This window comes from Plutella xylostella, chromosome 16 (genome assembly GCF_932276165.1).
Source record: "Plutella xylostella chromosome 16, ilPluXylo3.1, whole genome shotgun sequence".
Lineage (NCBI taxonomy): Eukaryota > Metazoa > Arthropoda > Insecta > Lepidoptera > Plutellidae > Plutella > Plutella xylostella.
The window spans coordinates 560419-586936 of NC_063996.1; the positions used below are offsets into that span (position 1 = coordinate 560419).

The following is a 26518-nucleotide window of genomic DNA, read 5'->3' on the forward strand; positions in this document are numbered from 1 at the left end:
TGGAAAATAAGCAAAATACAGAAAATAAGCAGGATTCTTTGAAGTATTCACAGACTGTGATGGAATGGAGAAATAATATTACGTGAAATATAATTGAGGCTTCTCCAATTCATCACAAATCATGATAAAAACTTTATAGCTATTGGATGATACTTTTTTCGTTTTTCCTTTCTATGGGGCTGTAATGTAAAAAACCAACCAAACGTTTGTTGCTTATGGAGGTGGAAGAAAGTTTTCCAAATGGCTATTACAAGTGCACCTACTATATTCGATATTTCACTTCTTTCAACATTGCTAACTCGAGCTAACATCTAAGGGTTTCACTTTTCTTCTGGTCCACTAAGAATTGTGGTTGACTTATTCGGTAATTTTCCCGTTCCTTAATTCATAAGCTCAGCGTAAAATCTGAAGTAGCGTGGCTCCACATGAATAGCTCTACACGAGTGAGGTCAAATTAGGTTTAAAAGCGACCACTGAAGCGGATAGCATCCTACAATGAATCTCTTTGTTACGTGAAAGCGGGGTTTTAACAATTTAAATATATATTTTGGCCGTCTTGGTAAAAGTTTGAGAGTTTTAGTGAAGTATTTTTGCCATTAGGTTTGTTTTTTCGACTATCTATTCCTAGAATCTATTAGATTTTATGAGTAGTGAAATGGAAATTATTGTTCATGTATTTAGAAAATATCCGTTTCCATAAGTATACCGATAGCAAACGCAATTTATAAAGCGTAATTAATTACTAAGGTATGCAGGTTTAACCTGAACAAAGTCAAAAATACTTGAATAATCACAAAAATAGAAATTAATATTTTTCAGTGGTGAATAACGGCACGACGTTATAGCCTCATGAATACAAACATTATTGCGTCCTTCTTAGACCCACTTCCGTAACGGCAGGCATTTTCATATTGTTTTTTTATCTACCATCATAACCCATCCGTCCCCACTGCTGAGGTGCGAATCTCCTTCCAATGACGTAGTCCACCACGCTGACCTAGTCCGAGTTGGTGGAATCCACGTGGTTTATTTATCTACAAGCGTCATACCACACCACTGCCGGCTCCTAAACAACAAAAGATCGTCTAGTGTCCTCACCAGTCCTCGCTGTGCTCCCACTCGACGAGGTGCGACAGCATGGGCGTGCCGAGCGTCACGGGGAACTCCACTCGCGGGTAGATGTTGGCCAGGTGAGGGTTGAGACCGGCTTCGAAGAGGCTGTGAAGAGGAGATGATAGGGTCAGCAAAAGAGGTAGGTAGTGAATGATGGGTGGCGAGGCTAGGTTCCAATTCTGTTAATTCTGTCGGGAAATAGGTGCCCCGAATCGAGTCCGTAGAATCTTAAAGTCTGACGTCTTCAAATCTTAACCCAGTCTACCAACTGCTGTTCCATACCAACACATTTACACGGTCTTTTTTGTAGGTACCCAAAATATGGCAATAGAGTGAGTGCATTATAAGTGCAGCAGCATACTTTCCTCAAAAGAAAGATGTGGGTGTTTACGTTATGACTGGTGTCAATACTCACGTCCCCACAGCAGTAAGCAGCACATTCACATTGTCCTCATGTCCTCGCTGCGTCAGCGGGATGTTGGTGACATCCTTCTTGAGGCTCCTGCGCAGGATGGCCTGGAGCAGCCCGTGCGGCGCGATCTCGATCGTGATGGCGTTGGGCTGGATCAGGCGGGAGGCCTCCTCGAAGAGGACTGGGCTCTGTTGGGGTTAGGTTGGTTTAGATTGGAGGTATTATGTCGTGTGACGGTGAAACATTTGATGATAAAAGGGCATAAAAACATACAGTAGCAAAACCTTAGAGCTTCTTAGTTGGTTTTTGCGAGTCACAATTCAAATTATAGAAGACTATCATGGCTTCAAGTCTTAGACAAGTAACAGTGCAGTATACTATATGCTTCTTAGCATCTTGGTGCCATAACTATCGTTATACTTATAATTTACTATACCGGCTATCGCTGGTCTAGTGACAATAGTATTTGTCACCATGGTGAATGGATAACCTGTCAGATTAACATCATTAGCTGACTTCCCAAGATTCACCAAAAGTAGGAACGTACAGTTAATATTATCTCTCGAGCAGACTCCCCATCCATACGCCCCTATAACTACTACTACAACTGTCTAAAACATCCACCCACCAGCAGGTTGTTAGTGTGGTATTCAGCAGAGCACAGGTCCGCCTTGCCGGAGCCCCACTGCGCCTGCGCCACGGAGGTGGACACCCAGCGCGCGGACCGCGCCCGCGGGGACGGGATCACTGCCGTGAGGTACTTGAGTAGCTTGGGGCCTGTGGGGGAAAGAGGAGGGTGAGATGAAGAACAGTAATAAATTATTGGGGATTTTGAGATTTGCTAGATGAGTAGCTAATGTAATTTGCGCGAACATGGTTTTAAAAAAAATAACGTCAATGCAAATCAAAAGAAGGTCACCACTGATTCAGAAAAACATTCACAATTTTCGTAACTTTTTTTGAAATTGGACAATTTGGATTACTTTTGAATAAAATTCTAGAAAAGGTATTTCTATAATGAACATCTTTTAAAGCACTCAGTATTGCCCTTGGTTACTTTTACTGGTGACTATTTTCAATAATTTCATGTTCAATAATAGATTGGTTGGAATAGTCACTATCTGAATCTCCCTAATATATGGTGATGATTGATCACCTAAAAACCCTCTACATCCATCCTTAACTCACCAGCCTCAGCGATGTACTTGGAGTGGTACGCAATGGAGGAGCAAGGCACCTCCTTGGCGAACACCCCGGCGGCGGTCAGCTTGCCCACGAAGGCCTTCATGGCCTCGGCCGGGCCCGACACCGTGCTGGAGTCGGGGCCGTTGTGGCAGGCTACTTCGATCTCGGGGGGGCACATGGATTTCACCTGGAAGAGAGGAGGGGGTATTGTGAGTTTGTCGGGTTAGGTGATTGAAGCGTACTTATAAACAGGTAGAAACTGAGATGAAGTAGCCCTAAAAGCTAGATTATTATGGATAAATGAATAAGGATTCGGTTTTAAAAGCAATCTGTGCATATTTTACTAATCCATGAAACGTGATGAAAAAAGAACCAAAGAAAATTCGTGGCCTACGGTGCTACGGATTCTCGTAGCTATGCTACGTTGCTACGAACGGCTACGAGTTGCTACGCCGTGTCGTAGCCCTAATAGCTTATTATTTTTTTCTATGAAAATCTCTGATTTATTCCGGTCACCTATTCTTTGCCTATTCTATTCTATTCTATTCTATTCTCTGTGGGGGTGTAAGTACCTGCACCTGGCTCTCTCGAGTGGAACCTTTGTGCATATCCCCAAGGTCTAAACTGCCTTCCTAAGCTTGGACCATTACCCACCACGCTGGTCCACTGCGGGTTGGTGGGTTGGGTTCACATATCTAGATGTGCTAAATCTAGATATGCAGGTTTCCTCACGATGTTTTCCTTCACCGTAAGAGCGATGGTATACATTGTACTTAAGTTAAAAGAACTCATAGGTACATGTCAGCGCCGGGATTCGAACCCGCATCTCTTGCGTGAGAAGCGGGCGCTTACCCGACTGAGCTACCACCACTCCGGTCACCTAAACTTCTCTAACTATTTTGACATAGAAATACAGATAGGTGTACCCTTGGGTAGCGCCAAAAAATCGCACGCGGCAGAATTCACAAGCATAACATAATTTATATAAGCCGAAACGAAATTATCTAGAAATACCTGGTTGTACCCCAGCCCGACGGCCGCCATGGAGCCCTTGATGAGCTTGGTCTCGATGGAGGCGAGCCCGCGGCTGTAGGCGGCCAGGATCATCTGCTCCGCCGTGAAGCACCCGTCGGCGTACGCGCAGCCGAGCTCGCCTACACTGTGGCCTGGGGGGAGAGGGGGAGAGGGGTTGTTAGTGGCTTGTGAAGGTGACAGGTCATCCAGAAAGTTGTTGCGGACCAAAAGGGTGCGATTTTTTATTTCTTAACATCACTACATTATTATAAATAACGGTATAACTCGTGTTTTACATATTTCACTCAGATTACGAAATATTTCGTGTGCCAGGAAATTTTTAGTGAAAATTGGGGGCAGATAGGCGCAAACCGCTGATTTTAGACTTGGTCCGTTGGACCCAACCGATGGCTTTAGATAGACAATGCATTTGTGTAATGAGGTCCAGCAGAAAGCGTCTTCACTCCTTGGGAAAGGCCAATATCCAACAGTGAAATATTACGGGTTGTTGGTGATGATGATGATACCTGCATTATAAGTTTACTCACCAATGATATGGTCAGGCGTGATGCCCAAAGCGGTCAGGACATCAGTAAGACCGATCTGCACGGCGGCGATGCCGACGAAGGAGTTGAGGATGTTGTCGTACACCCTGGGGTTGGGGTCCGTGACGATCTGCGTCAGGTTGATGCCCTTGGGCTCGAGCGCTTTGTGGCATCTGGAGGAGAAATATGGTTTAAAGGTTGGTGGTGCAGCTAGTTGGCCACCGACATACAGGAATGGATGCGTCTTTTGTAAGCCTCAGACTCCTCAGAGGAATAGAATGAAGAAGTGTCGCTAGTGTTGATTTGCAGAACTTTATAACAGTCAATATTATTTTCATTTTCCTCGCTTGCGGGTCCCCACTGACTACCTCCTTCGGGTTAACAATCGCGAGATCTCAGAAATACGAAAAGTTACCAAATCCATTCTATTGTCCCTGATTACAGATGTTGCTATACAGCCATCTGAATCAACAATACGTAACCTATAATACTCTTAAACCAGAGACCACCACTCACTTCTCAATAGCAGCAGCAAAGACGGGTATCCTCATGAGCTGCGTGGCCATGCCGGCCCACTGCGAGCCCATGCCGGAGTACACGAACCACACCGGCCGCTTTACGCCGGAGAAGTACTGCACGTCACGCGCCAGACGCACCGCCTTGGTGGGGGTGGAGCCTGCAGGGAGAGGGTTATTTATTTATACTGGCTCGTGGACCTTATTTTTCCTTATTGGACCTTAATACTAGATGATGCATGTTATACCAGCCGACCTGCAGATTCAAGACAATATGTGGATGGTTGTTGACAGAGACTGGACTATTTACAGAATACCAGGGTAGGATACCTAAGTAATTTCTACAATGATCTTTAACAACAGTTTTTACAGTCTCTTCTTGAAAAGCTCCAGTTTTTAAGTGGTTTTCAGATATGAGTATAGATAATATGGCTTCTAATCTTCTATAACTATCTAATCCAGCAACCCCCAGAGATTACACACATTTACATTTGACACCTAAATCTTCAAGTTTGGATCACTATACAACCCCTGTTTCCAACATCCTCAAACACCCCCAAACTCACCCAACAAAGAGAATCCTCTGACGACATGTCCACTAATATCTTCATCATGTACAGCGTGCAGCAGCCTCACTTGCTCGGCGTCCACAGTCCTGGACTCCAGGTCGTCTAATATCTTGGCCACGGCGGACTCCGTGCGGCCCGAGGTACAGACCAGGCGGGGGAGGTCGTCGCGCGGGATGCCGTTGTTTATCTGGTGGGTAAGGGGAGAGGTTATGGGAGTGTTCATGAATGCATAAAATGAGGTGGTATTAGACCCAAAATTGATAATATAAACGACCAACGCACTGCTCTTGGCCATTTCAGGAGAGTTACATTATTATTATTGTTTTTACATGATGATAGTGTAGTGTGACGCTCTTTGGAAAATGACTAACTTTAGCAGTGCACGATTATTGTCATTATTGCACATTGTCCTTACTTAAAAAGAATTTTGGAATGTACCATTATCATAATTGACATTCTTTGTTCCACAATAAAAAGTATCTAACCCATGTCAACAGCAGAATTCTTCACAATCGATAATATTATGAAATTATATACTAACCTTAGGCTTCGAGATATTCTTCAGCAGCACGTGAGCATTAGCCCCACCAAAACCAAAGCTGTTCACTCCAGACATGCCCTTGCTCCAAGGGTGCTTCTCCGTCACGACCTGCAGCCTGCCCTCCTGCAGCGCGGCAACTCCTTCACGAGGGTTGTTGAAGTGCAGGTTAGGGGGCAGGTAGCCCGTGCTGTAGGCTATTATCATCTGGGGGTGGAAAAGAGGGGTTAGATTGGAGGATTAGAGGAGTAGTGAAAGGTGGTGGTTTGCAACTGTGGTTTGTGAGCGTTGTAAACTCATTTCTTTTATACTAGCAAAACAACCAGTTGTTTATCGATTTAGGAAAACCACACTGAATTGCGTTAAATATTTTGGATATCCTGGTCTTTGACAAAGTTAAGTTACAGTATCAGAGAGTCTGACTCTTCAAAACCACTGATAATCTCTGTCTCCTTTTGTTATCTGACCATTTTTACAGACAGCTTGCCACAATAGGCTACTTGGTGGACCAACTAACTCATCAATCTGATCCTGCTCACCTTAGCAATAGAACACAATCCAGAGGCGGGCTCACTGTGCCCCAGGTTGGACTTGATGGAGCCGATCAGCAGTGGCTTGGAGCGCCCCGTGCAGAAGATCTCGTCCAGAGCCTTCAGCTCCTCGGGGTCACCGACCTTCGTACCTGATGGGGGGGAAAAGTGGTGGTTATTTTATTGTTGTCATGTTATATGCTCCCAATAATCCTATAGTAAGATTGTGTGTCACTTCTTTCTTTCATCCCATAAGTAGTAAGATTGTGTGTCACTTGTTGTTTCTGTGGATACCACCCGGGTAAGTTTACTTGGCACCTGGCGGGCAAGAATCAAGGGCCAAGCCTGGTACACCTGACCCGGGCTAATTATTTGGACAGCTGGTTCTAAGGAGCCAAGTTAAATTACCAGGTTGTACATCCTGTACATTTGCGATTTCATACAAATATTTCAAAGTAAATTCGGCATTCCGTTACAAGGCTACACAAGCGAGCACGTGGTCATCAAAAATATCCAACGAATATTCTTCAAACATTCATGCACATGAAATAGTCTAGTTTTTTATTTATTCCTCTATAACGATGCCCTGTTTTTTTAATAGAGTGGCTTTGCCTCGTGACAGTCGGGGTACAAAGCCAATTATATTCGTCCTTTCCAGCTCCCATTTCAGTTTGTTTCGTGGAAATATCTTGGATGATATCATACACGCTTGAAAACATCTTGTCGTCTAGTCCTAGTTAATTGATGTTCCACTTTATGGAAATACTAGACTCAGACACCTAGACAGAGTGAAAGCACTCATTAAAATAATGTAATTACATTTTATTAATATAAATATTTACTCTCAACGTAAAAGAAGGGTGTTATAGATATTACGCATTCTGAAGTAATTTACTGGTTATGTACATTGTACAATGTAGGATACCTAGAAGATTTTTAGTAACCTATCTCACGCGTTTCAACTTTTCACAAGGGGTTAAAAGCTGGTTAAAAGGTAATACCTAATAATGAAAACACCACTTTTCGCACTGCATTTTCCTTTCATAACATCATCCGTTCAAAACCTAACAAAGCTCTCTCGCAGTTTATTTTCCATTGTACGTTAAAGAAAATCTAGCAGCCATTTATAGTTTAAAAGCTAAGCATATAATATTAATAGCATGGCATTGTCGTGCGGAATGGGCGCGCGATCTTAAACCATATTGCGCCAGTAAATCGCTCTAATAGAATAGAGAAGCGATCTCGTCCGTATTAATATAAAAGAAGGTGGGTTATATCATCCCTTCGGCCGTCAATAGAACTGGTTCCATATACAGAATGGTACATAATAAGCGTGTTCATAGTTTATAAATACCCACTCAATCAAAATGGAATAACAAATGGAATGCGCTTTTTTGCATTGTTGCCCAGAGTGCAGGTATATTGATTGATTTTGATTTTGATTTTCAAAGTTCTTTATTGACATATAAGCAGTACAACTTAAAACCTAGTGTACATATTTATCCTAGGATTAAGTAACATAATGGTTAATGTTTTTAAGCACCGAGGCTTTTTAAAACTTTTAGAATCACTATAAAATTATATAAAAAACCTAACTTACGTTATGAGAATCGGTGTACATTCAATGCATTAGGTTGGTACACTATGATTACAACTATGCACACTTTGATAGTGCGCATTTGATGACAAAAAACACGACACTTACACATTTAAACGGTACAATTCACAATAACAAGTATTAACACACAATACAACAAATTAAATTTTAGTTATTATATTCTACCAAAAGTGGGTAGATTTAAGTCTCAACAGTACGGCGGCAAGCAGTTGGAGTGATGACGTCATGCAACACATAGTGATGGGGTAGTCTTGTCGTATATCGATATCGATTATTTGGGATCGGGCGGGACTTACCTATATTTGAAATAAGTAAATTGGAATGGATTGGGTTGGTAAACAGATAAAACTTTTTACACATTTTTATGATGAAATTAAGTAGGGATGGTAATTTTATTTTATCTTGTAATTTTGTTAAATTGGTCTTAAATTGAGTATTGAAAGCTATTTTTAAAGCGCGATTTTGGAGGACTTGTAGTTTCAAGTGGTTAGATTTTGATGTATTGCTCCAAACGGGACATCCATAAGTAAGGCATGGTCTGATTAGAGAGGTGTAAAGCAGTAATTTAGTTTGACTACTTAAATTAGATTTTCTATTAAGAATTGTACTAAGGGCATTAAAGGCTTTCATACCTTTTAACCTCAAGTACGACACGTGTTCGTTCCAATTTAATTTATGATCCATTATTAGCCCCAAATATTTCACAGATTTACTCCACGCTATTGAATGGCCGTTTATCTTTAAGGTTCTCAGCGGTTGTGTTCTTTTACGAGTGAACAAGATGGCTTCAGTTTTAGAACTGTTTAGTTTCAATTTCCACTTATTGAAATATTCAAACAGTTTTTCAATTGCCAACTGTAGCCGATCTATTATTAGATCCAAGTCGGCTGACGAGGTAAAACAAGCTGTATCGTCTGCGAAGCATGCTAGGTCAGTTCTGGTTTGGGTAGGGATGTCGTTTAAATAAATCAAGAATAGGTAAGGACCCAGTATAGATCCCTGTGGAATTCCAGCAGGAATATGACGAGCTTCAGAAGAAGCTTTATCGATATGTACCGTAAAGCTCCTATTAAGGAGATAGGATTGAATAATTTTGACGAGTGATATGGGGACATTATACTTCATAAGTTTGTGGATAAGACCATTGTGCCACACAGTGTCAAAGGCTTTTTCAATGTCTAAAAGAAACATGCCTGTGGAGATGCCTAGATTTAGGTTTTGAGCTATGTTTTCAGCTACTCTTGCGAGTTGTTGAATAGTTGAATGTCCATGGCGAAATCCAAACTGTTGGTTGATTAGAATATCGTTTGTTACTCTTTGCAGCCTACGGCAAACAACTTTTTCAAACAGCTTAGCTAAACTTGGTAAGAGGCTAATGGGTCGGTAGCTGGTGGGAATTGAACGGTTTTTACCAGGTTTCTTGATGGCAATAACCTTGGCTAACTTCCAGATCGATGGAAAGTAAGCCAGGGCAAGGCAAGCGTTAAATATTTTAGTCATAAGTACTAAGGCTTTCTGAGGGAGGTTTCTAATCAGGAGGTTAGTTATCTGATCGTGACCTGGGGCTTTTCGTATTTTTAGTCGTTTTATGAGCCTACGAATCTCACTAGTGTGAACCAAGCTAAATTGGGACCCTTCTTCCATGTTTCTTAGACATTCTATGGACATGTTCACCTCAATATCGGTTTCACCGCTGTCCCATGCAGTCGTAAGACACATGTTATTATGGAAGGCGGTGGCGAGTTCTTCACACTGATCTTGGCGAGACTGTGTAAAGGTACCATCTGGTCGTGACAAAGGAGGAATAGATGTTGGAGTATCTGACCTAACTGATTTAGCTATTCGCCACAAATCGGAGCTTGGGTTGTCTACTTTGCTTAGTTTTTCGTTCCAGATTCTGTCCTGGTGCTGTTTTAAACCAAGTTTAATTTGTTCACCAAGGAAGTTTATTTTAGAGCGGATATTTTTACGGCAGTCGGGTTTGACTTCGTTTGTGAGAGTTCTGCGTAGTTTGTTTTTAACGTTGATTAGTCTCTTTATTTTTCGGGGAATGCTGCACGTAGTTGGTTTAATAGAAATTAAAGGTACGGAGTGGTCTCTAGCTGATATTATTGAGGTGCTTAGGTTTGCGATAGCCATGTCTATTTCATGCGGACTTTTAAGAATTGAGGAGGAGAGATTGATTGATTCATTTAAGAGTTTACGGTAGCCATTCCAATCCGCTCTAGCGTAGTTAAGACGCTTTAATGACAATCGATCTACTTTCCCAGTTATCTGGAAGAGAACTGGTAAGTGATTCGAGCTCAGTGCTGTAACTACACGGACGTCGTTAATAGTGTGTATATTATTTGCAAGTATCAAGTCTGGAATGGATGGTATGAGGTCATCGCGGTAGTGAACAAGAGTGGGGCTGTCTGGTGCGTGAATGGAATAGTCGTGGCAAAGTAAATGGTTAAAAAGCAGGTTACCGTTTGTGTTTCTAAGTCCAGGGTACCAATGGTCATGTTTGGCATTGAAATCACCCATTAGGATAACGCTTTTATCCGTTTTCAACAACAAGTCTATGTCTCCAGTAACAAAGGGAAGGTTAGGGGATTGGTATACTGAGTATATCGAGTAGTGGCAGTTATTAACTTTAATTTTAACTCCTATTGATTCTAAATAATTTGTCCCCGGAGTATGGACGAGAGTGTGTTCAATATCGTCTTTCACTAGAATTGCAACTCCTTGACCCTTGCCATTCAGGTGTTTGTCACATCTGTAGCAAGAGAAGCCTGGAATTTGTAATTTAATGTTATGGGTCAGTCTTGTTTCAGAAATAGCTATTACGTCAACAAGTAGATCACAAACTAATTTAGAAAGCTCCAGCTGCTTACCGCCGACACCGTCGGCGTTCCAGTGCATCATGCGTATCTGATTATACTTAGACATATTTACCAAGGTGAGATAATATTAACACTACTTTGTCAATCATTGAAGTACACTGTAGAAACTGTCCCCGTATAGTCTTCAAGGTAACCATGATGTCGAGCATTTCTCTTGTTGCCACGTCGTGGTCTTCTGGGATTAAATTGTCGTGATCTTCTGGGATTAAAGAGGACTTTGGAGGGATTGACTGCACGCCGGAAGTGACATCAGCCCAGGTTTTAATTCCAAACTCAGGGAGATAATTGTTTTTTTGTTTTTCTGCATGGGGTTGATCATTTCGTTTTGGAGGAACAGGTTGATTTGCCGTTTTCCGTACGGCACGTTGGTTCTTAAGCATGAGAATGTATCTCTGCCGCTCTTCGCACTTTGAGTAGTTTGCAGGATGATCTAGCTGGCAGTTGCAACATTTTGCAGGAGTAGCTTTGTCTTTTTTGGGACAGTCTTTCGTTTGGTGTTGTTCGGTGCATTTGACACATCTCGCGGGAAGGTTGCAATTACGAGCAGCATGTCCGAATTTTTGGCATCTATAGCATTGAGTGCCAAGAGAGGCATTTGATCGAAATCTTTCAATTTTGACGGAGCAATTTCCGATATATTTAATGGAACGAATCTTTCCTATATCTGTTCCGGATGGCATCTGCACTAGGAAAGGAGGACATGAAACTGCGTATTTATTTTTATAGTACAGTTTAGATACTATCGCTCCACTGAATCCCATTGAGTCCAGTTCGTCGGATAAGCACGTCTCAAAGTAATCCGGGAGACCTTTGATGACTACCTTGGACGTCCTTTCATCTTTCCGGGTAAAGGTATGGAAGAGCATATTTTCGCTTTTGAGGCCTTCTTTGATTGCTTGGTGGGCTTCACTTGAGTAACATTGAACTGCTACTTTATTTTGCCCTTTATAGCTAAGATGAAATTTTTTGTCGTACCTTTCTATGACGTCCTTGATTTTTCCGTGAGTCCATCCAGATTGCAGCTCCATGATGATTGGAGGAATTCTAGCAGGATTGTTCCTTTTTGTAATTGCCATACGGAGGGGCTCGGGTAATTGGTTTGTTTGTTCGACGTTGAGGTGACTGAAGCGATTTGAGGTAGACAAAGCTGGCTTACCGGGAGGTGATTTTTGAGCAGCAGCTGTTCTCTTGGGTTGTTGCCACTCATCCGATGGTTCTTCATCACGCTGGCGTTTTGGAGGTGCCGACGATTTCGTTACAAATCTATCCATGGGTACTGTGAACGGTATCGATATTCCCACCTATCGATACTATACCCCATCACTAGGAATAACAACCAAGTACGGCGGAGCTTTAGAATGCGTGCGGTCAGGATAACTACCCGACAGCGAATGAACAACCAAGTACGGCGGAGCTTTAGAATGCGAATACGGCGGAGCTTTAGAGTGCAGGTATATTGAGACACCCAAAATACTTGTAAAACTGGGTGGGATATTATCGGTGATCCCGAGAAGGTTATCCCCCATACTGTAACTTAAACCTTAATATAAAAAAACTGTCTTATTTTATCCGTCATTTAACAAAACGTCGTCATTTAAAACCTGAAAATGTTTCCTGAAGTGAGCCCCGCGTGCTGAAGCCAGGCTGCGCAGTACAATCGTCTCTAATTCCAGTAGCGAGCTGCAGTGCAGTATATTCTTTAAACATTAAGAGGACGCGTAATGGCCGCGCCAAGTGGCGGTGCCGGCTGATCATGAGTTCACTAGCTAGTGATCGGAATACTTGTATCAGATCGGTCTACTTCATAAGCAGCTACTACCTATACATTTTTGTACCAAACCGTCAATGTTTGAATGAATGGAAGGAATTATCACATGAATAATATATAATTGGTATGTTCCTATTTGATTTCAAGTAACTAGAGTATATTTATGTACTTGTGTTGTTATAAATCATAACCACAATATAAAAATACCTATTTCTCAATTAAAAACGTGGTTTTACCGCAAAACCTATTGAATATGTTTGTATATAGACAATATAACATCTACACTTGGCTACACTATAAAAAGACACTTGAATGTTAAGTTTCAAACCGATCTCAAAAAATTCCCAACGGATTACTAAACCGATGATCAGCCACGACCCCGCAAGCCAAGTGGCTTATTTACCCGACTGCTGCAACTGAAAGGGGGTGAATAAACAAAAACTAATTGTCGTCCTATCCGCCGCGGCGCCGCCGGGACACGGCCTAATGAATGACCTGGAGGACCGCGGCCACAGCTGGGGCTAGCAGCTGGAAGACCTAAGATATATTGCAGTCCAGGTTGAAACCTAGCTTCGCGACATCTGCGCCTTCGTGCAGTGATAGGTGGAATGCTTTCTTAGTTTCAGTGGGTTTATTATCTTGATAATCATTTATTGTAAGAGCATGAACTGAGGCACATAGTTACTTATAAATGTATAATGGGTACGTTTGAAAGTTTATCTGTGCGTTCATTATAACATTATTTATGTACCTTAAAACGAATTACATTAATTTAAAAAAATATTATTTCGTCGTATCATATTAATATTGTACGTACCATGATAGTTAATTTGTCGTAATCTGCAAAAATATCCAGTCCAAAAACATAATCGCGTCGCCGTCTTGGCTATTAGATATACGGAGATCTGAAACATTGTGGCCCCTCGCGCACCCTTAGTCCCTTACCTTACGTAGGACTCAATAGCTCAATACTCGATAAAAAAACATTCCAACGTTTGAAAACTCAAACGCTGAACATATACGACGACGCCTTTGTAACCCAGCTCTATCCCTAACAAGTTCTAAGGTTCATACCATTAGAAAAACAACCCAGGAGCATTTCAGGTTAAAAATACAGATCTCGACCGCTTAATTACCTTCAGAGACAGGAAAATGGTATCTGGTACCTTTTTCTGTGACAATGGTAAGAAGAAAAAGCATTGCTTTAGTTAGATTGTGTGATAGTTATAAAGAAAAAGTGCTTTTTACATTTATTTTTACACATTGTGCCATTACGTGGCTCACTTGTCTAAGGCCATTATGCACACTTCTGTTGTACTTGTATGTAGTACTTAGTGGTTTGCCAGGCAGCAATGAGTCATGGGCCAATATGTGAACACCAAGTGATCGTGATCGTGGCCTACACTGTTGCATGGCCGAGCGCTGAAAATGCTCAAAATGTTTCTTACGCCGTTTCTTCTCCTAAAGAAAAGATTTTCCTCAAAAACTGCACGAAGTTGATGCAGTTTATTTAATTATTTCTACTCTTGTCCGTCGTGTGACTGTAACTGCACAGCCAAAGGTACAGTGACAAAACACAGGCGGCGTTGTTGCCGCCTTGACTCGCAGAAACATTTCCGCTTTTACTAAGAATTGTACTGCTCTTTACATTTTTCATTTTCGCGAGCATTCCCCGGGCTTCAGATTAAATGTGTTTTTTACCCCCTTTTGTTCCTTAGGTGCTGTGTGTAGCTTTCATTAAGTTTGTCACTCGGAATAAAAGGTTCGGTCACGCTGAGGCGGTAGTTTTTTAATTGTTTATGGCAGGTGTAGGGTTTTGTTTTTGCCAAGATTTTCTGTGTTTTCTGTTTTAGCTTTTATTTTTATGAAATGGTAGGAATATCCACGTTTTGATTTTAAAACAGTGATCTAAGTACCCGTTATACTGAGAAATTTCAACTGAAAAGGAGTTAAACATTCATTCTCGAGATTGTGACCTTACCAAATAAACTAAGATAGTGTTTAACAGATATCTAGTATTGTCAAACGCCTGATAAATCAGTTGAATTACGTTATGAGCACTTGATTTTGTGTTAAAACCGAAAAGGTCTTGCACAAAAAACATAGACAACAACGCCCTATAAAGGTAGCCATTCTCCTTTTCACCTAACTATAACACACGAGTCCGCGTTGTTCTATGTAGGTACATATCTATAGAATATTAGCTATAAGAGGTCCGTTTTCCCACTTCACTCTTCACCTCCGGCACCCTCCACTCACCAGTGCCGTGAGCCTCCACGAACTCCAGATCGTTGGGCGGGATGGAGCACTCCTCGTAGAACTCCTGCAGCAGCAACTTCTGGATGTGCCCCGCCGGGTACGTGATGCCCTGCTCCTTGTAGCCGTCGCAGTTCGTCTTGGCGTGGAGGACTTGCGCGTAGACTCTGCGGGTGAGAGGGGGTTTAGGGGGTTTTTACTACATGGGAAATCAGGAAAAGGGGGCATCAAGGGGTGTTTTATAGAATTTTAGGGTTTTCACTACATAGATAGATACTCGAGTGGAAATAAGCTGGAGGGGGTTATGTAATTTAGGTGATACCGTTTTAATTTAATTTTACCGGCATCATAAAAGTACAAACTTATGCTACGGACGCATTGCATTCAGTTTTTTTAGGTACTTTGAACTTCGTTAAAAAACTATATCCTGTAGTAAAGTCATTAAGAAAGTTTCTATAGAGAAACGAATTTAGTTTTGTAAAGTCTACAAAATATGCCAGTGGTCGCTATTGCAAGTGGAGGGTATTAGAAAAAAAATATGGCGCGTCTTGAAGTTAACTCACCTCCTAGAGTCCTTGGCTTTCTGTAGGAAGACCACGACGATGGCTTCCGAACGCGCGTAACCGTTGGCATTGTTGTCGAAACTCTTGCACCGCCCGTCAGCCGACAGCACTCCCAAACTGCAAAATGAACATAATTGTAAAATTTTCCACTTTACACAATAAATTTGTCATAGCAGAGATAATAGAGAAAAAAAACTCAGAGCGGGAAAAAAGAAAAATGATGTTTTTTTAGGTTTCCTTTGAACGGAAAAGGCAAAGGTCATCATCCTAAACACCCTGGTCTTATTTCACTTTTAAAAAACAAAGTTTGAAATTTAAAAACTTACCGGGAGAACTGCAACGAAACATAAGGATGCAGACACAAGTTGGACCCTCCAACGATGGCGGCGTCGCAGTGTCCGTCTCGGATGGCCCTGAAGGCGTGTTCCAGCGCGTACAGTGAACTGGAGCAAGCACTGTCCACTGTGTAGGACGGGCCAGTCACGCCGAGCCAGTACGAGATGCGGTTGGCCAGCATGGCGCGGGAGCATCTGAAATGAATGGACGATATTAGTTTAAAAAAAAAAAAAATTATTGCCTTAGTTTAATTTTGCTGAATGTGGCCTGAAAGTGATTGCTCTTAGCGATAAGGTTGACTATTTTCTTTGTTTCTACTTTGTAAGTAGGATTATTTTTGTGAGTTTAATTTGAGTAGTGTTCAATAAAGAGGTAACTATATTTATTTAAGGGTTTGGTACTCAGAACAATAAGAGTCGGTACTGCTTTGATGACATAACTTTTTTTTGCAGTTTGTTTTTCTCAGCGTTCTGAAAAATTAATATCGTAACATTTTCTTTAAAAATCGAACCTACCAAACAAAATCCAATTAAAAGTGGAAAATAAAAATAAATATGAGAGTGCTCTCAATATAAAAATCATAAGTCATTATTTACTTTTTTTTCCTCATTTACAGCAAAATTAAATTAGAGCGAAACATCTCAGGACAATCTCGTCGGTACCTACTCCAATTTATGTAATGGACCTTTTGTTCTATTCTGTAACAAAGCTAATCACATAACAATAATATTAGGTTATTTCGATGGCTTCTAAGAAATTTGCCAAACCTTCCCCATAATTTGATGAACGTAAAAATATTCTGTTTTCTTTTGTACATTGAGTTACGTACGTATTTTTGAAGCGTTTAGATACTTTTGATTTTATGTTGGTTCCTGGTACTATGTATTTATTTGAGTAAGTTATTAAGTAGCTCTTTTCAAGGTATACACCTCGGAAGTTCAAGTTAAGTCTCTAGAGTCTAGTTAATTAAGTACTTAGATAGATAATGTAGTTTATTTTTGGAAGCACGTCCTTTAATTTCTGTACTTACGTACGTACAGTAAAACTATAAAGTCCTGAAAACGGAAGTGCATTCTAAGTAACTGTTACAGACCGTATTTAATCGATGTATTTTATTTATTTAAGGACAAATCCGTTAAAAAGCCATAACCAAACGGTATTTTATTTTTAAAATGTAAGTACTTAAATATAAATAATAATGATAAAACGACTGATACTTAATGATAAAAAAGTCTTTGCAAAATCGCACACTTTATTGTCAGGACTTTATAGTTGGTCTGCACAGTCTGCAGGTTACTCTTATTTGTCTAAATATACTTACCCAGTAATACCGAATCCGTTGACCTGCATTTTTTCATAAAACCAGGTCTTTTCAGACTCGGAGAAACAGGCGCCGATGAACACACCGGTCTTTGTGTTTCTCAGCTCCTTGGGGTTCATGCCTGAAAGGATTACGGAGATTTCAGATGTCTTATCTTGTTTATCATACTAGAGAGAGACATATAGGAAATGGAATATTTAAAAATAACTGGGAGAAAAGTAGGTAGGTATTACAAAGAGTCTAGTCGCCAGTGATTAATCGTCTGGGTTATTTATATCACTATTTGATATTATACTACAAATAAAATGTAACGTAATCTGCAAAATTAACATCTTGTAATTAAAGACATTAAAGTTTTACATTAACATTCCAAACTGCCAGTTCTGTTTATTATTCTTTGCTGCGATTCTCGTTTGTTTCAAGTCATTTAAAACATTCGCGACCCTTTGTCCTTATCGTGTTCTAAACTTGAAATGAAAGTTTTCTTTTGTCTCTGTGACATTATTCTTTTACAAGATTTAGCAGGCATGGGCTGGCTCTCATTCAGCCAACCAAGAACTGTTAACTTCTTCTTTGACTTGTTGAGATTCGTCGTCTTATCTGGAAATCCATTAAAAGTTTTACCTCAGAGCAATTATAACTCAATACTGTCACCGATGGATGCCATTTTAAAGGGAGTTTAATGTTATTCGTTGAGGACTCGGCACGATCACTAGGTGAGTCGGTATATTTTTTTTGTTTACCTATGTTGGTAATACGTAGGTATATCGTATAATGCTAAACTATTTAAACACCTTACATGTACGGTGGCCTGCGCCTAAAAGTATACAGGCTGAGTTTTTAAAATAGCGATCCCTGATGATGAAGGGACCAGCTACATCTGTTATTAATCCTGGGATGTGTTGTGTGTGATGTGTGTAGCAGTGGTGTTAATGTGGATGTGCTTGAGCAGCATGTGAGCTTGAGATCGTTATTTTAAAACCTCTGCCTGTATACTTTTAGGCGCAGGCCACCGTACGTAAGTACCGAAGGATAATATGCAATACTTAGCAGTGAAATTATTACATGAAACTTTATTTTAATATTTAGGCAGTGAACATTTTACTTTCCAATCGTGTTTTATTTATAGAATGTTCTGAGAAGCGTTTACAACAAGTACCGATAATAGATATTATCTGTATCCCCCGGCGGCCATGAATTATTCATTCTAAATCGACACATTTAAGTATTTATACATATCTACGTAGCTACTTGCGTATTCACGAAAATTGGATATTGAAATTTGTGTTCTCAATTCAGGTTTTTTACTTTATTCCTGAATATGTAAATACTTATAGATACAATAGATTATTGATGTGTGCTATCATTATAATCATCATTCACAAAGGGTGAAATTTATTTATTTAAGGGTGAAAAAGGTGAAATAGATATTACAATACAAGTGATCATTTTGTTCGGGCTGATCACTCATAAAATATCTTCAAGCACCTTACTAAGATATAAGATATTCTTTATCACAAAAAACTTAAACTAACACATATTTACAAATGGCCGTCTTATTATCGCATAAAGCGATTTCTTCCTTTTAAAGCGACAACCTTTTATTTACACGGTAGGTCGACCCCTCCACCTCCAAACCTCCATTACCTCCAGATTGGAATCCTTGTTGGACATGGAACTATTACAGCTCTATTCACAGTGTCAATTGATACCTCCTGACTGAAGACTGGATTCCTCGGCATTCAGCCAGAGACAGGGGCAGGGGGGGGAATATTCTATGCAACATCGCGATTTTAAATCGATACTCTATATTCTTCCTATTCAAGAACCTTTCAGTGGCTAGAGTGTCAAGGTAAGCGTGCGGTATCGTACGTATCCGACCAAACGGATTTTCATAAATGTATGGAGCAACGGCGTCGGATCCAATGCCCATGAAGTGGCCACACTTGTGTGAATTTCTCATTTCTATACAAACTCGATGACTTCTGAATGCGATGCATCCGTTGCCAATGATACCTTAAGAGGTAATAGAGTAGCCACTGGATTTTCTATCAGAGCGGACATACATTGCCGTCGTCTCTCCAGTCTCTGAAAGGTTCCTGAATAGGACGGTAGCTTGGATCTTATCGTGGCACGTTTTAGCGTCTAAAGGAAAATTAAACCATTGGCAATGCTTGAGCACTATAGGACGTACACGGGGCTTTTCTATAGAAACCTGTTGAAACCGTATTTTTTATAAACAATTTGATTGATTATCTCAATAAATTACGTATTCTACGGCCTTACCTGAGCTTATTTATTTATTAGTAGGTAGGTACTTTTATTGCATAATTTACTAAGAATGTAAAATTAGGTGGACTTTTTGCTAAAAGCATTATCTACCAGATAAACTACAGGAGGTTCAGGAGATTCAGGAGCTATATTGTTGTGGTGGGGCTGGATACGAAACTAAGAATTGTCATGTTTATGTTTTACTAAATGCCGAATTTGTAGGTATAAGGTTTGACCAGGAACGTCTACCGACTACATTTATTTATGAATTTTACTCGTATTTGCACAATTTAGCTATAAATCAGGAATTACAAAGCAACCTGCCTACGTACACACAATATCTGAAATATTTGCGAACTAATTTACTTAGTAACATAGACATTTCGCACCCAGAGCCCCGTAACCGCTGTAGTCTTAGCTTGAATAATTAATTGTCAGGTGAACTGAGTCTTTCTGTACCATTTGTATAGCTCAAAGATAGACTGCCTCTCCGATCTTCCAATGAAATTGCATGAGTAGTTTTTACAAACGTTGGGGGGTAGTTTTTTTGCCAATAAACCTTTTTTTATTCACTGTTTTTTTATGCACTCATTTATGTATCGTTTATTATGTGTAATCAATTTTATTGTTTACATACTTCGATCATTATGATCGTAGTTTACATTGTATAATATAATCTCGCTTTTGTAATATCACGTGTACTTACAATATATAAACCCCCTTATTCATAGAAAAGTTACAAGACGTTTTAACTAATAAACGTTCTGTAAGATCTCTATGAATAAGGGGGAAAGTCTGTAACCTTATTTTAAGCTTCACCGTATCATTCAATTCTCAGATATACCAGAAACTTAAGAGAACGCTTTTGCGATTATACCACCGCTACCGTGAACCACCCTTGGAGCTGATTACTCTATTAATAAACAATTAGTACCGATATACTGCCTTATGTGGAGTGTTTGTCTTAGCTCTTAGAATGTGACACCCTTAATGAATAGATCTTGAAATTGCTACTCACATAATAACAATATTATTAATACATTAGAGTACAGTAAATCTGACAACAAATTCCAATGCATATTTTAAAAGACAACATAAGCAACTGGTTTAAAACTTCAAGCACGGATTAATAATATCAGTTACTAGCAACTATATCTCTCCCGCTCTTTCCATATCCCATCCCTCTCACTCACCAGCATCAATAACAGCTTCGTAGGCCTTCTCAAGCAGGATCCTGCACATGGGGTCCATGGTGTGGGCCTGCTTGTAGTGGACGCCGAAGAAGGAGGCGTCAAACTTGTTTACATTGTTGATCTTGCCAGTCCGCTGCGGGATCTCAGGGTGGGCGAGTTTCCAGCGCCGGGCGTCTCCGGAGATCAGGTCCACCTGAGAAGGAAAGAGATGGAGATTAGAAAAGAGGGTTTGGAGGTATTCTAGGCTATTCCGAGGGCGGGTGAAGCTTCTGTTCGTGGCTCTCTCTCTACCTTTATATCGCCCTAATTTCGGCTCAGCCAGCCGTGTAAATGAGCAGCAAGCCTAGATGTTGTAAAAGGTTTGGTTGATTTGTTGCTGAAATTTGTCTATTATTAAGTCTTCGACAATAAGGCCGTGAGTTTCCTCGGTTGTATGCTTCTAGCAAGGTTGGAAGATTTTGTCAAAACTGTATTTAACTTGAGCATTTAAACTCATCTATCCTGATAGCCAAGACTTCTTAAGACAGCAGGCAGCCCGTAGTAACTGTTTGAAGAAGGCTGATAGCGATCCTTGGAGAAAGACCTATATCCAGCAGTCGACCAATACCCGCTCACGATCATGAGTCTCCAGCCAAAACCCACCTTATTAAACAGGTTATCCTTCAGATCCATCACGGAGTCTGAGTCGGGGAAGTACCCGGAGATGCCACTGATGAGCACCTCATCGCCGGGCGGCGGGTGCGACAGCCGGTGCCCCGACGTCAGGCGGTCCTCGGCGCTCGTGGTGGGCGGCATGGCTCACTGGGGGCGGAAGGTTGGGCGGTTAGTATGTTGGTAAGTATACGTGTATGTGATTGTGAATATTATATGGGTAAAGAGTTAACTAGTTTAAGATAGCTTTAAGTTTTTAACAGTGGTCTATCACTGGTCTAGTCATAGTCTGGTCCCTCAAGATACTTGCATTCGTAAGGTCTTGGTAAATACTACACTCTCACATTGCCTAGACGAAAATTAGCGATAAATTCCCCGATCGCACTAACATCGATATGACGCACGAAATTAAATTCTGTAAATCAATCCTTAAATTCCCTTTGTCTTTTTCCCCCTTGCGTTAATGAAATGCAAAACATTGACAAACACAATACGTAAACGAATAATTTAATACTTAATACCTACGCTATGTATATACAAAATGTTAGAAAATGCGTAGGCGTGAAATCCAAGTGTTAAAAATAAATATAGTAGGTAGGTATACCTACATTATTAATTGATAAAAATTTCTCTATTTTATAGATTAAGTACTAGAGTCCGACAAAGCTACTCGTAACTCGTAACTTTGAAATAGAAACCAGCGCAAAGTTTATTAGTGCAATGAATTATTCTTTGCAATTTCTGACACTGTTATAGTTAACGTGCATACATTAAAAATAAAAAAAATCTATCTTCTTATTAATAACCGTTGAAAAATTATCTGTGACTCTATCTGGTTTGCTAATGTCAATTCTAAAGTTACCGGGGTGGCTCACTCGCAAGTCACGTCTTTTAAAAAAAAGCTTATTTTATGCCAAAACTTTTATTATATTTTCTCGTACTTCACATGCACGTCGTGACCGTATGCATAGCCCTGACGTCAACGATCAATAATGAAGTTTTAACGTTATTTTCATGTAAATGCTGAATAATTAAACTGTTCCTGCCATTGTCGGCAGGGTCAAGTCTTGGGCGACTCTTTCGATCCAATTTCCATATTCAAATTGTGCTTACCTAATAAATATTTATTTGATTTAATTATCGTACCGATTAAAAAAATATTTTCGGTGCAAGTGAGAATGTTGTGCATTGCTTTTCTATTAAGATTAAGAAGTTTTAGCTTTCATTTAAGCCCCTTTCTCTATTGAATTACCGGTGATGTGTATATTTCTGATGAGGTCCTTAAAAGACCCCAAGCATGGCTGTTTTAATAGAAAGCTGAAATGATCGAAATTGGTGGAATTATCTTAGCATCAGGACCTCAAGAACGGGTTTTGAAATTTTCGAAAAAGAATAAAGATTGAAGTTTGAAAAATTTGCTCCACTTGTTATGAAAGTAACTAGTCCAAATTTAATAAGTACCGTCAATACTATTGTAATGGGTATAGGTATAAGTACTTTTTTTGTTGATATAGGAGGGAATCTTTTAATGGCATTTCCGTTTTCGCAAAATTTACAATAACATGATATAAAATTTTACCATAATATCATATTTTTATATAAGAAAATGCTGTTGATTCTCCTTGAAAAATATATATTCTCTCTAGCTAGACGAATCATTCCGCAGAGTCGTAATACTGAATTCATAGAACGAACAGTCAGTTTACTAGAGGCTTGCAAGCATTCGTTTAAAGAGAGCCAAAAATAGTATGGTTTCATTTAGTTTTCTTTATGTTCACTTGCTGTAGAGTTTTTTATGAAACTCTGATAAAAATATATCAAAAATCTTACTGAAAAATGCTCGTAAGTAGGTAATGTGTAATCCCTTGCTGAACAAGATTAAACTTGAATGGTTTGAGATATATGTAATCAATCTCGTCCTAGTAATCAGTACTGCTGGGATTTATATTGTTCACAATGAAAACTTACGTAACATTGCTGTTCAAATCACTGACGAAAAATAGGGTGTTATAGGTTTAACTTCTGGGTATCTGTTTGTGGTACCGTAGCTCTCAAACGGCTGAACCGATTCTCGATTTATTTTTATGGGTCATAGGACTCATAGCTAATTTGGTTAGCCCAAGTGTTCTTAGCCATATTTTATCAAAAACGGCTTATGCCTAGTTTCACCATAGTTTGTTAGATCATTAACACCCCTGTTACATTGTAATGTCACCAATTATACGTCATCCTCATATTAATTTCTTGACAGATGTGTCCATAGTCAGCAACTAATGCCTTGTTATGATCTAACAGAGTATGGGGAAACTGGGGCCTAGCCGTACAAAAGTTATGCGACTTTCAGTGTTGAATGTCGGGGGTTTTTAACCCTTTATAAGGCAGAGTAAGATTGAATATTTAATTGGACCTTAAGTCGATGTCATAAAGTTAAAAATATGATGCCCAGAGCCTTATAACGTTGTTTAGTTTATTTTACACAAGCTTTTTCACACAAGTCTTGCTTTTCTTTATTTGTAGTCAAAAGTATCCTGTATGATATATTGGTATTATGGGAGGTACTCGAAACTCTTTTGTGAGAAAGAAAGTAAGTTATTTTCTACGGGTGTAAAGTGAACGGTTACTAATATTATTGCAATATCTTCGATATGAATATAATCATAATTTCACTTATTTTTATTATATTTTCAACAACCCGACTTCACAGTTCTAACATCCAAAATTTTCTTTTCAGTAAAGAGTTGAACAGGAAAATCTAAAAAAACTCGGAAAACCACTTTCATAATTTTGGCACTTTGCTCTTGGCCTCAAAAGGCTGTAAAATAACGACTTTTAACCACAACTTAAATAAAACACTTAACTAAACCAAAATCACTTACAATTTAAATTGAGTATTCCAAAACTGAAACCGGAAATGACGAACTGTCAGTCCGTCGTCCGTTGAGTTCGAAGTTTAAAATATAGAACCGGGAGAAGCAGACCGGCTAACACCCACTGCGCGTCTGGGCTGGCCGTAGGTACGTAACTCTTTTATAAAACCGCCATTTTGATTCACAATGTAGCTACAGGTTCTGACTTCTGACCCTACGCTCACTAGAAGGTACGCATGTGGACAGTTACTATTCGCTAGCTGAATGTAACGTTTTCAGGCAGCCAGGTTTTTCCTGCTTTCATTTGTTACGCTGAGCTTTTAGCTGAGCTTTAAGAGATTGACTTGAGAGCTGGTTCCGAAATACTTGGAGTCTACGATGTTGGAAATTTAGGGAATTGGTCTTGCTTCTTCATTGAAAAGGAAGTCTCTTATAATATATAGTCACGTGACTTTTTAAGATGGAATGAAGATTATCAAATTATACCATTTGATCCACCTGTGATGTTTGTGTGTGCATGTTGCACTGTGTAACTTTGGAGTCACTTTATAATTATCTCAATATAGTGAAATAATCTTTATTGGTACGTTTCCGAACGGAAATGCAAATAATAATATGTGGGGACATCTCACACACGTGACACACGACCATCCGACCCCAAACTAGACAGCCTGCAATATGGGTATCGGACAGCTGATATATCTGAACATAACCATATTATATACATTATGTGTAAAAAGTATCGGGACTGGACCATAATTTTTTTTTTGTTAAAAAGCAATCTCAAGAATGGAAGATATCCACGAATACCTAGGTCTTAACACAGTTAAGGCGGAAATCAATAAGAAAACAAAAAGATACAAGGACAGGATTACCCATCATCAAAACAAGCTTGCTCAAATGCTTAGCGATCCACCTAAGACCAGACGCCTGAAGAGGCTGCACACATGGGATAACCTATAAAAAGGGGAAGAAAATAATAAAGGGTGCCTGACAGTGGGAGGGCTACCATACCAAGCCAAAATCTTTTTATTCCACCTTCAAGGGTGGGTCAAGGGGTAAAAACAGGGTATGAATTTCCATTTTGGGTACGTATTAACAGATTCTAATGAAATTTAAAACGAAAATATAGTTCTTATAACAAAAAAATATGATGGTGACCTTGAGCTGATCTGATGATGGAAACGGAAGGCAGTCAAGGGAACTCTTCAACGGTATATAGCAACTACCTCGTGTTTAGGCTTGAATGATTCGTATTGACTAGTAGGATTTATTGGTATCATTTGTATCTTAATTTTGATTGACAAATATTGAAAATAAACTAAAAACCATTAAATAAAATAATGATTTAAAAAATGTAAAAAACCGACTTCAAAAAACCACTAAAAAGTAAGAAATAATTTAAGGTTTACACCAATTCTATGTGACAGTACAAATATACCTAAGCAGGAACTGTTATTTTTTGAAGTTGGTACCATATTTCTTCAGATTACTTTGTCACCGCACCAACTTCAAAAAAGAACAGTTCCTGCTTAGATATATATTTGTACTGTCACATAGAATTGGTGTAAACCTTAAATTATTTCTTACTTTTTAGTGTTTTTTTGAAGTCGGTTTTTTAAATTTTTTTGAAGTCGGTTTTTTAAATTATTTTAAACAATTACTTAATAGGATATTTATTATATTTAACTGCCTTTGTGGTCTTGTGGTAGAAGCTTCGCTTAATGACCCAGAGGTCCCGGGTTCGATTCCCGGGTGGGACCATCAATTTGTGTTTCTAAATTGTGGTTCTAAGTTATAACATAGAAGGCTGGTTAGGACATAGAAGGCTGATCACCTGATGTCCGAAACAGTGAAACGATCCATGCTGTCGGATGGGCATGTAAAGCAGTCGGTCCTGCGCCTAGCTCTCTCCGTCGTGTCGGTCAATCCGTCCCATTGGGCTATGAGAGTGATGGAACAGAGAGTGCTCCTGTGTACTGCGCACACACTAGGGCACTATAATCTACTCCTGCGTAGATGGCTGATCTCAAATGAGATTGGCCGCCGTGGTCGAAATTCGGCTAGGAGGACATTATTAGGATATTAAAAAAAAACGTTTTTAGTGAATAGTATTCTGATGTACCATTAAATGTAGAAAAATAATGCAAAAGGCGCCATTAACTTAGTTTTTTTCGTTAAGGACTAATGAGGTGCTTTCCTCTCTGGAACATTTTCAATGCCCGAGATTGTAGTTTATAGAACTAGTACTACCTACACTAGCCCAGTGTCCTGGAAAGTCTGGGAGTCTGATAACTAATCGCCCCCCTGACACAAAAGCTCATTGTTTTCGTGTACTAGTTTGACTTTTCTACATCCGATGTACGTA

At 39.7% G+C, this 26518-nt stretch overlaps 1 protein-coding gene across 1 annotated transcript in view; it reads right to left on the reverse strand.

The window, feature by feature from the left end:
- The window catches only part of LOC105393935 (fatty acid synthase), a 43044-nt gene extending 18739 nt beyond the window's left edge, over positions 1–24305 (reverse strand). Inside the window, exons 1-17 of the mRNA XM_048626250.1 lie at positions 24160–24305; positions 21275–21433; positions 20633–20825; positions 17169–17289; positions 15838–16041; positions 15512–15628; positions 14952–15115; positions 6431–6573; positions 5895–6098; positions 5351–5540; positions 4786–4945; positions 4273–4442; positions 3725–3876; positions 2714–2897; positions 2154–2302; positions 1529–1713; positions 1099–1218 (exon numbers count right to left, since the gene is read on the reverse strand). Of these exons, the coding sequence (XP_048482207.1) occupies positions 1099–1218; positions 1529–1713; positions 2154–2302; positions 2714–2897; positions 3725–3876; positions 4273–4442; positions 4786–4945; positions 5351–5540; positions 5895–6098; positions 6431–6573; positions 14952–15115; positions 15512–15628; positions 15838–16041; positions 17169–17289; positions 20633–20825; positions 21275–21427 (2609 nt within the window). The 5' untranslated portion in view covers positions 21428–21433; positions 24160–24305. The remainder of the gene's footprint in view (positions 1–1098; positions 1219–1528; positions 1714–2153; positions 2303–2713; positions 2898–3724; positions 3877–4272; positions 4443–4785; positions 4946–5350; positions 5541–5894; positions 6099–6430; positions 6574–14951; positions 15116–15511; positions 15629–15837; positions 16042–17168; positions 17290–20632; positions 20826–21274; positions 21434–24159) is intronic.
- Between the last annotated feature and the right edge of the window lie 2213 nt (positions 24306–26518).